At 37.4% G+C, this 10375-nt stretch overlaps 2 protein-coding genes across 2 annotated transcripts in view; both read left to right on the top strand.

Annotated features, from left to right (window-relative positions):
* vps72b (vacuolar protein sorting 72 homolog b) overlaps positions 1–1158 on the top strand; it is a 5742-nt gene extending 4584 nt beyond the window's left edge. Inside the window, exon 6 of the mRNA XM_016275871.1 lies at positions 349–1158. Coding sequence (XP_016131357.1) covers positions 349–790 — 442 coding nt within the window. The 3' untranslated portion in view covers positions 791–1158. The remainder of the gene's footprint in view (positions 1–348) is intronic.
* Positions 1159–1365: 207 nt separating this feature from the next.
* Positions 1366–10375, top strand: part of tmod4 (tropomodulin 4 (muscle)) — a 16040-nt gene continuing 7030 nt past the window's right edge. The window contains exons 1-4 of the mRNA XM_016275770.1: positions 1366–1575; positions 6086–6248; positions 8653–8809; positions 9069–9191. Coding sequence (XP_016131256.1) covers positions 6141–6248; positions 8653–8809; positions 9069–9191 — 388 coding nt within the window. The 5' untranslated portion in view covers positions 1366–1575; positions 6086–6140. The remainder of the gene's footprint in view (positions 1576–6085; positions 6249–8652; positions 8810–9068; positions 9192–10375) is intronic.

Here is a 10375-nt window from a genome sequence, read left to right as displayed (position 1 = left end):
AAAAAAAAAAAAAAAAAAAAAAAAAATCAATTTATACAAATGAAAAATTGTGACAATTCTTAATAAATTAATAAATATTAATATAAATAAATTGAACTCAGATTTATTAATTAAGCTAAATGTTAATTGTTAATTGAAAATGTTAAAGTTTGAAGAGTTCAAGATTTTCATCTTTGTTATGGTTGTGGAAAAAACTATTTCATATATACAGGTATGTAATATATATATTACACATAATTTGTCTATGCACATCATTTCAAAATTGTGTAAAACTTTAAGGAGAAAAACATGATTGCGCTTCTATATTTTTATCTTTATATATATTTTATCTTCACATCTCATTAACAGTTTGGACCAAGATGCCCAGCAGATTCCAGGCCCTCACCCTCCACAAGCTCTTTCCCAGTCAGAATCAACCCTTACTGTGCCGCCTAGTGTCATCTCCGCTAACACAGCTGCTGTAAACCCTTCCTTGTCATCAGGGCCTGCCAAATGCTCCCGCAGCTACATCACATTCAGTGATGATGAATCCTTCCAGCGTTTCTTTCCCCAGTCCCCACCTCCTCGAATTCCTGTCCAGGAGATCTGCCCTGTTACCCATAAGCCAGCGCTCTACCGAGACCCCATCACAGACATTCCCTACGCTAATGTACAAGCCTTTAGGATCATCCGGGAAGCCTATAAAAAGTATGTGGCAGCCCACGGCCTGCCCTCCACTGGCACAGCGACTCCAGCCGACACCACTGCAAAGAATCTGCGCCAGAAGATCATTATTAAACAAGGCATGTAGAACAATACACATCTATCTATCTAAAAATAATAAATGTTCTTTGGTGACATACAGTACAACTGCATAAAAATGTTTGCTGCCAAATCTCTGTCCAGTGTATTTGTAAGTGCAATAAGCTGCATAGTTGAATGTGATTTTTGCATAAATGCTTAATGTAACTTTATTTATTGTTTTTTTTAAATGCACTGCTTCATTTAATTGACTATGTAGTGATATGTATTTATAATGTGTCCGTATGATTTAAAACAGCATTAAAGATTGCTGTCATGTAGCCTTTCAGATGTCATTATTTTTTATAATAATTAAAAAAAAAAAATGTGGGCCATCTATAAAATTTGTTTGTGTTGGAAAGAAGAACCCACTTAGTACTCAATGCAGCCAATGTATAAACGTCGACATTAAATTCAGGGGTCTCTCTGACTTGCAATACCGCCTCTATACTCTAGAGGTCACTCCTCTCTACTAAAATGTTATGTGTTTAATGAGTAAACCTGAGCTACTCAAACAGATGACTACATGGACCTTCTCTGCAGCCAGTGTCAGCCTACTCTCTCTGTCCCTCTCTTTCATAGTCATTAATCTCTCTCAAAGCCAAAATAATAAAATGCTGACTTCATGAAGAGTAGCTGGTATCCCTGTCTCAGCTCAACCCAGATAGCAAGCGAAGAAGGGAGGGCTTAAGGGGGAAACGACTACCGGGGAGGGGGGCGAGCGAGGGCTATTCTCTGTTTTCAAACATAGAGTTGCTGTACAGAAGATCCCAACAGCTCTGAGTCCTAGTGAGGGTAGGTAACACACTCACTTTCTTTCTGCAATCTATGTCTGTGTGTCTCTTTTAGCACCAGGACCACATTAGTATACATTTTTGGACACTGTATATAATTATGATTAGTAAGCAGAATTTGCTTTTTTTACTGATAATTTCATTTATTTTAAATTTAAAATGGTTGCATTCAGCTGCTAATTGCATTAATTATTGTTTTGGTGATTTTGTCAGTCAGTGTAGTTTATTGATAGAGGCCCCAGTGGGTGGTTTGTAGTGTAAAGTGTATAGTAAAAGGTTAAAGGTCAAGTTAGTAGATAGTTGGAGACTCAAGATATTGTTGGATAAATGTTTTTGGTTTAGAGTAAGACTTTATGGAGAACATTGTTTTGCAGAGTCTGTCTGCAGATGCACCTGTTGATGTGAGTGCATGTCAGAACAACAATCTTGTGACAGTTTTTTTTTAAATACCTGCTGATTGTCATCCTTTTTTTTTTTTGGTGGCATAATGTTCGTAGACATATTTTTGTTTTTAAAACAGCCCTTATTTTCCCAGCCAGCCTGGCTTGCAATAGTGCTGCACATTGCAGCTTTGCAAGCAGAGAGGATTTACGCAGCTGGAAGTAGCTGACTTGTGAAGCTAAAATTAATCTGAGGGTTGATTTAGAATTTTACACTTGGGTGGTTAGACTTGGTGAAGTCAACCTACAAATAGTGTGAAGTCTTATGAGCTGTGTGTCAGCTAGAAAATGCTCCCAATGATCAAACTCCATAACTGAACTATGGATCTGAATAAGAAGGTTTGTTTTTAGGCTCTTGCTGCACATCAGGAGAGTTCTGGCAAAGTCACTTTAGGTGTTTCATGGTGGATGATATGGTATCTGATGTGTTGTTGCCCAATATTTGTTCTACGTCCTTCTGAAGTACCAGAGGGGGAATTGGGTTTCTGAGACCCAACCAAAGTTTTTGTCATATGGACGATAATAACTTTATGGCCTCTAGAAGGAAAGCAGTCAGCAGAGTCAGGTTGCTTTTGGAGATGTTTAGTCAGTTTGCAGTTTGAAATTGCCATGTTTTACAAGAAAAAAGCAGATGGCTAAAAATAAAGGTTCCAAATGCTAACGCAGACATGCCATAGAAGAACCATGTTGGGGTTACCTTTTAATGAACAATTCTTTTGCTTAGTGTAAAGAATGTTTTAAGAATCTGAAGAATCTTTTTCCACTGTAAAAAAACGTTATAGACAGTTTCCATGGATGTTAAAGCTTCTTCATGGAATCATAGACTCCATTACACTCTTAAAAATAAAGGTTCTTTATTGGCATCTTTGGTTCCATGAGGAACCGTTAACGTCCATGGAACCTTTCCATTTGACAAAAGGTTCTTTAAAGTGGAGTAAGGTTCTTTGGATGTTCTTCACACTAAGAAAATATGGTTCTTCTTTTAAATATGGTTTACTGATGAAGGTTCTTCTTTGGAACCTTTATTTTTAAGAGTGTGGAATTTCTGCCTAGTTCTGTCAGTATTGTTTTTCTTTTTTTCCACAAGTTTAATTACTTAAACAATTCAATACACATGGCGTATTAGATTTAGTTTGTTTGATTTGCAGTTTAATCATTATAATATTTAAAGTCAGAACACCGTATTATGACATTTTTAAAATGATCAAATAAATATAAAATGATTCAAATGATCTGTTCAGTATACACAAATCAATTCAATTGAACTCCAATCACAGGATATTGAAATTCTTATTTAAAAGATCAAAATCTAATTATAATTTGTATGCTGTGTTGGATTTTTTTAATTACTGTACTGACTAAAAATTAAAGTTAAAGAAGTATTTTCTCAATTTGGAAAGGTCAAATGTTGGCTGCTGCCTTGCAACAGTGAAATAACAAGGATTCCATGTTGAAGGACTAATTTAAAAAACTCTTTTCACAACTAGTGAGCCTGAACAGGTGAAACTCAGCTAATACTTTTAAGGCTTGAGTTGGTGTCCTTTGGGAGCTGTGAGAACAGGTGTTAGGAACAGGCAGACAGCCGCTCTTTCCTGGGATATGTGCACAACACAAAAAGATGACACCTGGTTGGCAGAAGACCTGCTTTTGGCCTGTATGTTTATTGTAAGATTGAAGAGACAAAGTAGATAATGGCTATTTATAATCCCTGAGCCGTCAATCATGTAGACTGACAGGTTCCTGAAAGAATGGTGTCAGATGCATTGCCAATTTCTGAAAGTAAGGTCATTTAGGAGTTCACATAAAATAGTGTCATTTGAATTTGTTCAGAACTGAGATTACACAGTTGAAATTACGTTTAGTTAGATATATAACAATAGTTTTCTTTTAGCCATATCAAGCAAACATTTTTCATTCAAAGCAATTTAGCCTGTCTCCACTTCATTCAGTCCTCTTTTTTTGCATTTCTAGCTTTACCGTTAGTCCAGCGAAAGGCAACTGAAGTAACTAAATATGAATAAACAACACAATTTTCTGCAAATGATTCATAATTATTCTTGAAATGAGGTCAGGACTGAGTTTAGCAATGGTAATGCTGCTTCTGGAATCAGTACACTTGTGGTGGGTTGATTGATGTGTGCAATCTTTAGTTTTTATTTTCTGTTCTTAGCTCTGTGATCCTGTGTTTGTGTCACTGGCTTTACAAATTAGTACCACACTACTCTGGTCTAACACCTCAACCACAAATAAACACCCAAAACAAACACACATAATGTAAAACCAGCCATCGCTAACTCTAATAATCAGCATTATTTAATAAAATTGTATTTTATTTGATTTATTTTAATGTTTTATTTTGCAAGCATCAGGAGTGTATGAAGAGTGCAGAGCATAACAGACCGTTGTGATTCATTGTGTGATATGTTGCAGTAATGTTCATTAGCATATATTTATGGACCATTACCTCACTGGTCTCCAAATGGGTTTACCACATGATTGTAAACATTGATCGCCCAACTTACAGACCTGAAGTAACTAAATATAAATAAACAACACAATTTTCTGCAAATGATTCATAATTATTCTTGAAATGAGGTCAGGACTGAGTTTAGCAATGGTAATGCTGCTTCTGGAATCAGTACACTTGTGGTGGGTTGATTGATGTGTGCAATCTTTAGTTTTTATTTTCTGTTCTTAGCTCTGTGATCCTGTGTTTGTGTCACTGGCTTTACAAATTAGTACCACACTACTCTGGTCTAACACCTCAACCACAAATAAACACCCAAAACAAACACACATAATGTAAAACCAGCCATCGCTAACTCTAATAATCAGCATTATTTAATAAAATTGTATTTTATTTGATTTATTTTAATGTTTTATTTTGCAAGCATCAGGAGTGTATGAAGAGTGCAGAGCATAACAGACCGTTGTGATTCATTGTGTGATATGTTGCAGTAATGTTATCAGTAAAAATATCATTAGCATATATTTATGGACCATTACCTCACTGGTCTCCAAATGGGTTTACCACATGATTGTAAACATTGATCGCCCAACTTACAGATGTACAGTCTGACTAAAAATTGAAAAGTAATTTGATTAGAAATATTTACACATCAAAAGCATCTGAAAGATTACAATCAGACATTTTTGGAGAGCTTCAGCTTTGTGTTATGCAAAGCCATCTCAGTTTGATTACAAGCAGATGTGGTAGATGCAATTCAAACTCTTTAACATTATATATGTGCAAACATACAAAAATCTTTCAGTATCAGTAGTCTTTTTTTTCTCTGTAAAAATATCTAAGATCAGTTTACACAAGATAATATTTTTTAATATGTTCCAACATGTAGTTACAGACGGATGAGTTCAGGTCAGTTACACAACATGTTAGGCTGTATTGTCTGTAGTTTGTGTTGTAGATCCAGTTTGGGTGTGGTGGTCTGAAACTGGTGACTAGCCCATGACTCTTATCAGTCTGTTTCACTAGGCGGACGGGCAGCAGCATGGGCCACCTTCACATGAGTGTGAGCCAGTGATAACTCCTCACAGTTCTAACCATCTCCTCCTTACTGTAACCCAAAACCCAAGCGTTACTGATCAGAGACTAAAAATAGACAAGATTCTCTCTGTCTCTCTGCCTTGGAATGAAAGAAGCAGTGAGTACTTTCCTCATGATCCCATATAATCAGACAGTCTACTGTAATTACATCGTGTTGTCAGAAAGTCCTATCTCTGTTCCCAAGTACATTGTACCTTCAGACCCCCAAAAGCTCTTCCTGTACACAAATGCTAGCCTTGTCCTTTTAATTCATCTGGGCTTTGTGGCATTTAACAATGCAAGCAGTTTTCTATCGTTCCCTTTCAGTGGCTGGCTCTTTTGGCCAGGCTGAAAGTGACTTGGACTGGAAAGCTTGAACGGTTTTCCCATTCATTCTCAACTTCTAAAGAAAGCATTGAGCGACCGAATAAAGCAAGCAGCCATTATTTTGCCTTATTTGCAAGCCAAATATAGTAAAACAAGATTTTTTGTACAAGTTACTGGCTTAAACCCTATCTCTCTCTCAGGGCCCGCTGTCTCTGGGCGAGCTGTGTGAATTGAGAGTACCACCGAGCAGCAAGCATGTCTAAGAGCGATCCCCGAGACATTGACGAGGATGCCATCCTTAGGGGCCTCAGTGCCGAAGAGCTGGACAAGCTGGAGTATGAACTACAGGAGATGGACCCTGAGGTACTATGCCGTACAACTGTTTGAAACTAAAGCATGGATAGGTAACACTTGAGTAGACTTTGAAATGTTTTGCCACATGCACTTATTTTTGAGGAGACACCAGTGGTAGGCAATTTAAGGCTCGAATACACTACACAACTTTTTTTGCCCTTAGTTGCTTAAAGGGATAGTTCACCCAAAAATGAAAATTACCCCATGATTTACTCACCTTCAAGCCATCCTAGATCTTTGAAGCTTTGTAATGGCACTGAATGATGGTCGAGATTTAGAAGCCCAAAAAAGTGAATCCATCCATCATAAAAAGTAATCCACATGACTCCGGGGTGTTAATAAAGCCTTCTAAAGTGAAGCGATGCATTTGTGTAAGGCAAGGCAAGTTTATTTATATAGCACATTTCCTACACAATGGTAATTCAAAGTGCTTTACATAAAAGAATGTAAAATAATCATAAAAAAATAATAATCACAAAAATAAAACAAGGAATTTAAAACCTTTGAAGATGATTTAAAAATTGATTTAAAATGAATTTAAGACAGTTAAAAATAGAAAATGATTATACATACATAAAATACAGTGCAATCAGTTCGGACATAGCACAGTGCTCATTCAATAAATGCACAGCTAAACAGATGAGTTTTGAGTCTAGATTTGAATGTGACTAATGTTTTAGCACATCTGATCTCTTCTGGAAGCTGATTCCAACTGCGGGCGGCAAAATAGCTAAAAGCAGATTCCCCTTTTTTTGTGTGAACCCTTGGTATTTCTAACTGACTTGATCCTAATGGTCTGAGTGGTCTGTTAGGTTTATATTCAGTGAGCATATCTGCAATGTATTTAGGTCTTAGGCCATTGAGTGATTTATAAACGAGTAAAAGTACTTTAAAATCAATCCTAAATGTAACTGGAAGCCAGTGTAAGGACCTGAGGACTGGTGTGATATTCTCAGATTTTCTGGTTCTAGTCAGAATCCTGTCAGCAGCGTTCTGGATGAGCTGCAGCTGTCTAATGGTCTTCTTGGGAAGGCCAGTGAGGAGACCATTACAATAGTCCACCCTGCTGGTGATAAAGGCATGAACAAGTTTCTCCAAGTCTTGACTGGAAACAAAATGTCTAATTCTTGCAATGTTTTTGAGATGAGAGTATGCTGATTTAGTTACTGCTTTGACATGACTACTGAAACTAAGGTCTGTCTCCAGAATCACACCAAGATTCTTGACTTGATTTTTAGTTGTTTGACCCCTAGAGTCAAGGTATGCATTCACCTTGAGAACTTTCTCCTTGTTCAACTGAAGAAAATTTTGGCACATCCAACTGTTAATTTCATCAGTGCATTGGCAGAGGGAGTCAATGGGGCTGTAGTCATTTGGTGATAAGGCTAGGTAAATCTGGGTTTCACCAGCATAGCTGTGATAGGCAATTTGTTTCTTTCTCATTATTTGACTTAGTGGGAGCATATACAAGCTAAACAAGTGTAAGATAAATATCCATATTTAAAACTTTATAAACCATAATTGTTAGCTTCCGCTAATAATAATAATAACTATAATAATTATTCCTTACATTTATATAGCACTTTACATTGTCAGGGGGTATCTCCTCATCCACCACCAGTGTGCAGCATCCACCTGGATGATGCGACGGCAGCCATAGTGCAGCAGAACGCCCACCACACACCAGCTTATTGGTGGAGAGGAGACAGAGTGATAAAGCCAATCAGATTCCATCCAGTTGTTTTGTTGTGGATACTTTGATATCCAGTTGATATATTGTTTTCATTTGTCATGCATCTCCAAGAAACGAGGCACATGTTTATGTGTGAGTTTCTAGTGTTCGGAACAGCTTCAAAGTATGATAGTGTGTGATCGTCAGTTGTTTGGGGTATATTGCTAGTTTTTATCTGTAGCCATTTACAAAGTCGGCAAGTGTATGATGCAAAACACACAAACAAAAAATAATGGGATAATGTACAGTCACCCGGTCATTATAGCAAAATAAAAGGCCCTCTGAAGCCATTTTCACTAAAATCGAGACACAAGATGGCATCAGTGTATGAATGAGTCCAGGATGTGACGCGAGATACATGAAAGTAGTGGTATTTATATCAGTGATCTAATATAAACCATAGCCATGGGCGACAGCAAATATTTGAAAATATATGACAGCTGAATGCTCTGATTGACCAAGTATTCCAGAGAGCTGTGTTATATATAAGCATAATTGCTGCTGTACGTGGCAGTGCTCAGTTTTGACATTGTAACTCTTGTTTCCCATTGGTAAAAAAAACTGTTTTTTTTGTTTAAAACATGATTTTGTAAGGATGACCCTATCAAATGTGTGTGTGTGAATGGGAGATTTCTGATTGCAGAAATCATTTTAAGCATAATGATTTTCTTGACCTTTCAGAATGCCATGCTTCCAGCCGGGTTCCGTCAGCGTGACCAGACCAAGAAAAGTCCCACAGGCCACTTTGATCGCTTCGCCCTGATGGATTTCCTGGAGAAGCAGGCCATGGAACTCAAGGACAGAGAAGACCTGGTGCCCTTTACAGGGGAGAAGAGAGGTACCACCAACACTGCATTCTTTTTAACATAACGCTTCTAATATCTAAAATCTGAAAAGCCTTTGTAAACAAATGTGTTTTGAAATATTCGACTAAAGGCAGATTTGCCACTTATAAGAATTTAAAATGATTCATTAATTATTACATTATATATAATTTTCTAATTCGAATTGTATAATTTGTTCATTTGTTTCTTTCTTGTCTTTGTATAATAGCTGTGAGTAAAGTGAACATTTCTCTTTCCCTCCACTCTCTGTAGGAAAGGCCTTTGTCCCTAAACCAGGATCAGGACAAATCCCTGCGGAGGAACAGATCACTCTGGAACCTGAGCTGGAGGAAGCACTGAAGAACGCAACAGATGCTGAAATGTGTGACATTGCAGGTGGGCATCACATTTCTACTCTGTTCCTGCTGTTTCTTTTAGCATGATATAAAGCAACTTATGATATCCGGTTGAGAGTGCTCTAGAGATATGCATTACAACTCTTTTACAACTCTTTTACAACTAATCCTCACTTTAAACCTGTAACGTCCTGTAAATGGCTCTGACTTTAATCCAGATTTTGATCCTTGACTAAGGACTAATCCTCTGTTTGCTATTGTAAACGGCTGATCACAATACCTCGTGCATAACGTTTGTCAATCAAACCCTTTCTAATTTCATCTGCTTTATTTGCATTGTACAATCAGTGTCTCATATGACAACTTTTTTAAATATATATATAAAAGAAGCAGCCTAGCTAACTTATATGTGGAACTATGAACGGTGTAGGTCATGCACAGAATTATACCACACAGTATCTATTTCCCCAAGCTCAGCAGCTCACCAAAATAAAATGAGCAACAGCCAACTAGTCAACATGAGCAGAGATGGAGTGAAAATGTTTGTGCTTGTGAGTTAAGTTGGCTGCAAGTCGTCTGTGTGCTAGAAACACTCTATGATTTTGTGTTGGCCGCATTTAGCCAAACATAAAAATCACTTATCTTACTGCTTCAATTAAAAATGCAACATGAGACACAAAGAATTCACATTATTCTTGATTTGGCACACTAAAGTGATGGAAACCGGTCAATAGGTTAATTGTCCTTGAGCACTTAATAGCAAGCCTTTGCCCTTAAGGACATTTAAAGCTGTAGAGTTTTGGAGTGTGTCACTGGCTGCAGATTTCCCAGCAGAGCCCCTCGTTCAGAACACAGTTTTAACTCTGGAACACGTCCAGTTCTGGATTAAACTGTCAATAGGGGTTTGCCGTTGGTGATTTAATGGATGAGTCTGCTTTTGCTGAGATGCAGGGTAGCTAAATGGATTTCTAAATAGTGCTGGCGGTTTTAATCTGGTTATTGTGTCTGAATATGGAATTCACACTGTAGTACAAAGGTAAGATCCGGTCAATTCCAATCCAAAATTTAACTACTGTTGCCCTACTGTATTTTTTTCACCAGTCCAGTCACTGTTAATTGAAACTTGGAGGGGGAGTTTATAGTGGATTTACTAGTTAGTCAGCGCCACCTGCTGTTCAAATGCAAATGTACAAATTAACTGACACAAATCTAGTCAGTTCTCTG

The sequence above is a fragment of the Sinocyclocheilus grahami genome, unplaced genomic scaffold (genome assembly GCF_001515645.1).
Source record: "Sinocyclocheilus grahami isolate Dianchi unplaced genomic scaffold, SAMN03320097.WGS_v1.1 scaffold96.1, whole genome shotgun sequence".
NCBI classification, from domain to species: domain Eukaryota; kingdom Metazoa; phylum Chordata; class Actinopteri; order Cypriniformes; family Cyprinidae; genus Sinocyclocheilus; species Sinocyclocheilus grahami.
Note: the sequence above shows the minus strand (reverse complement) of the source record. Positions and strands in the feature narration are given on the sequence as shown.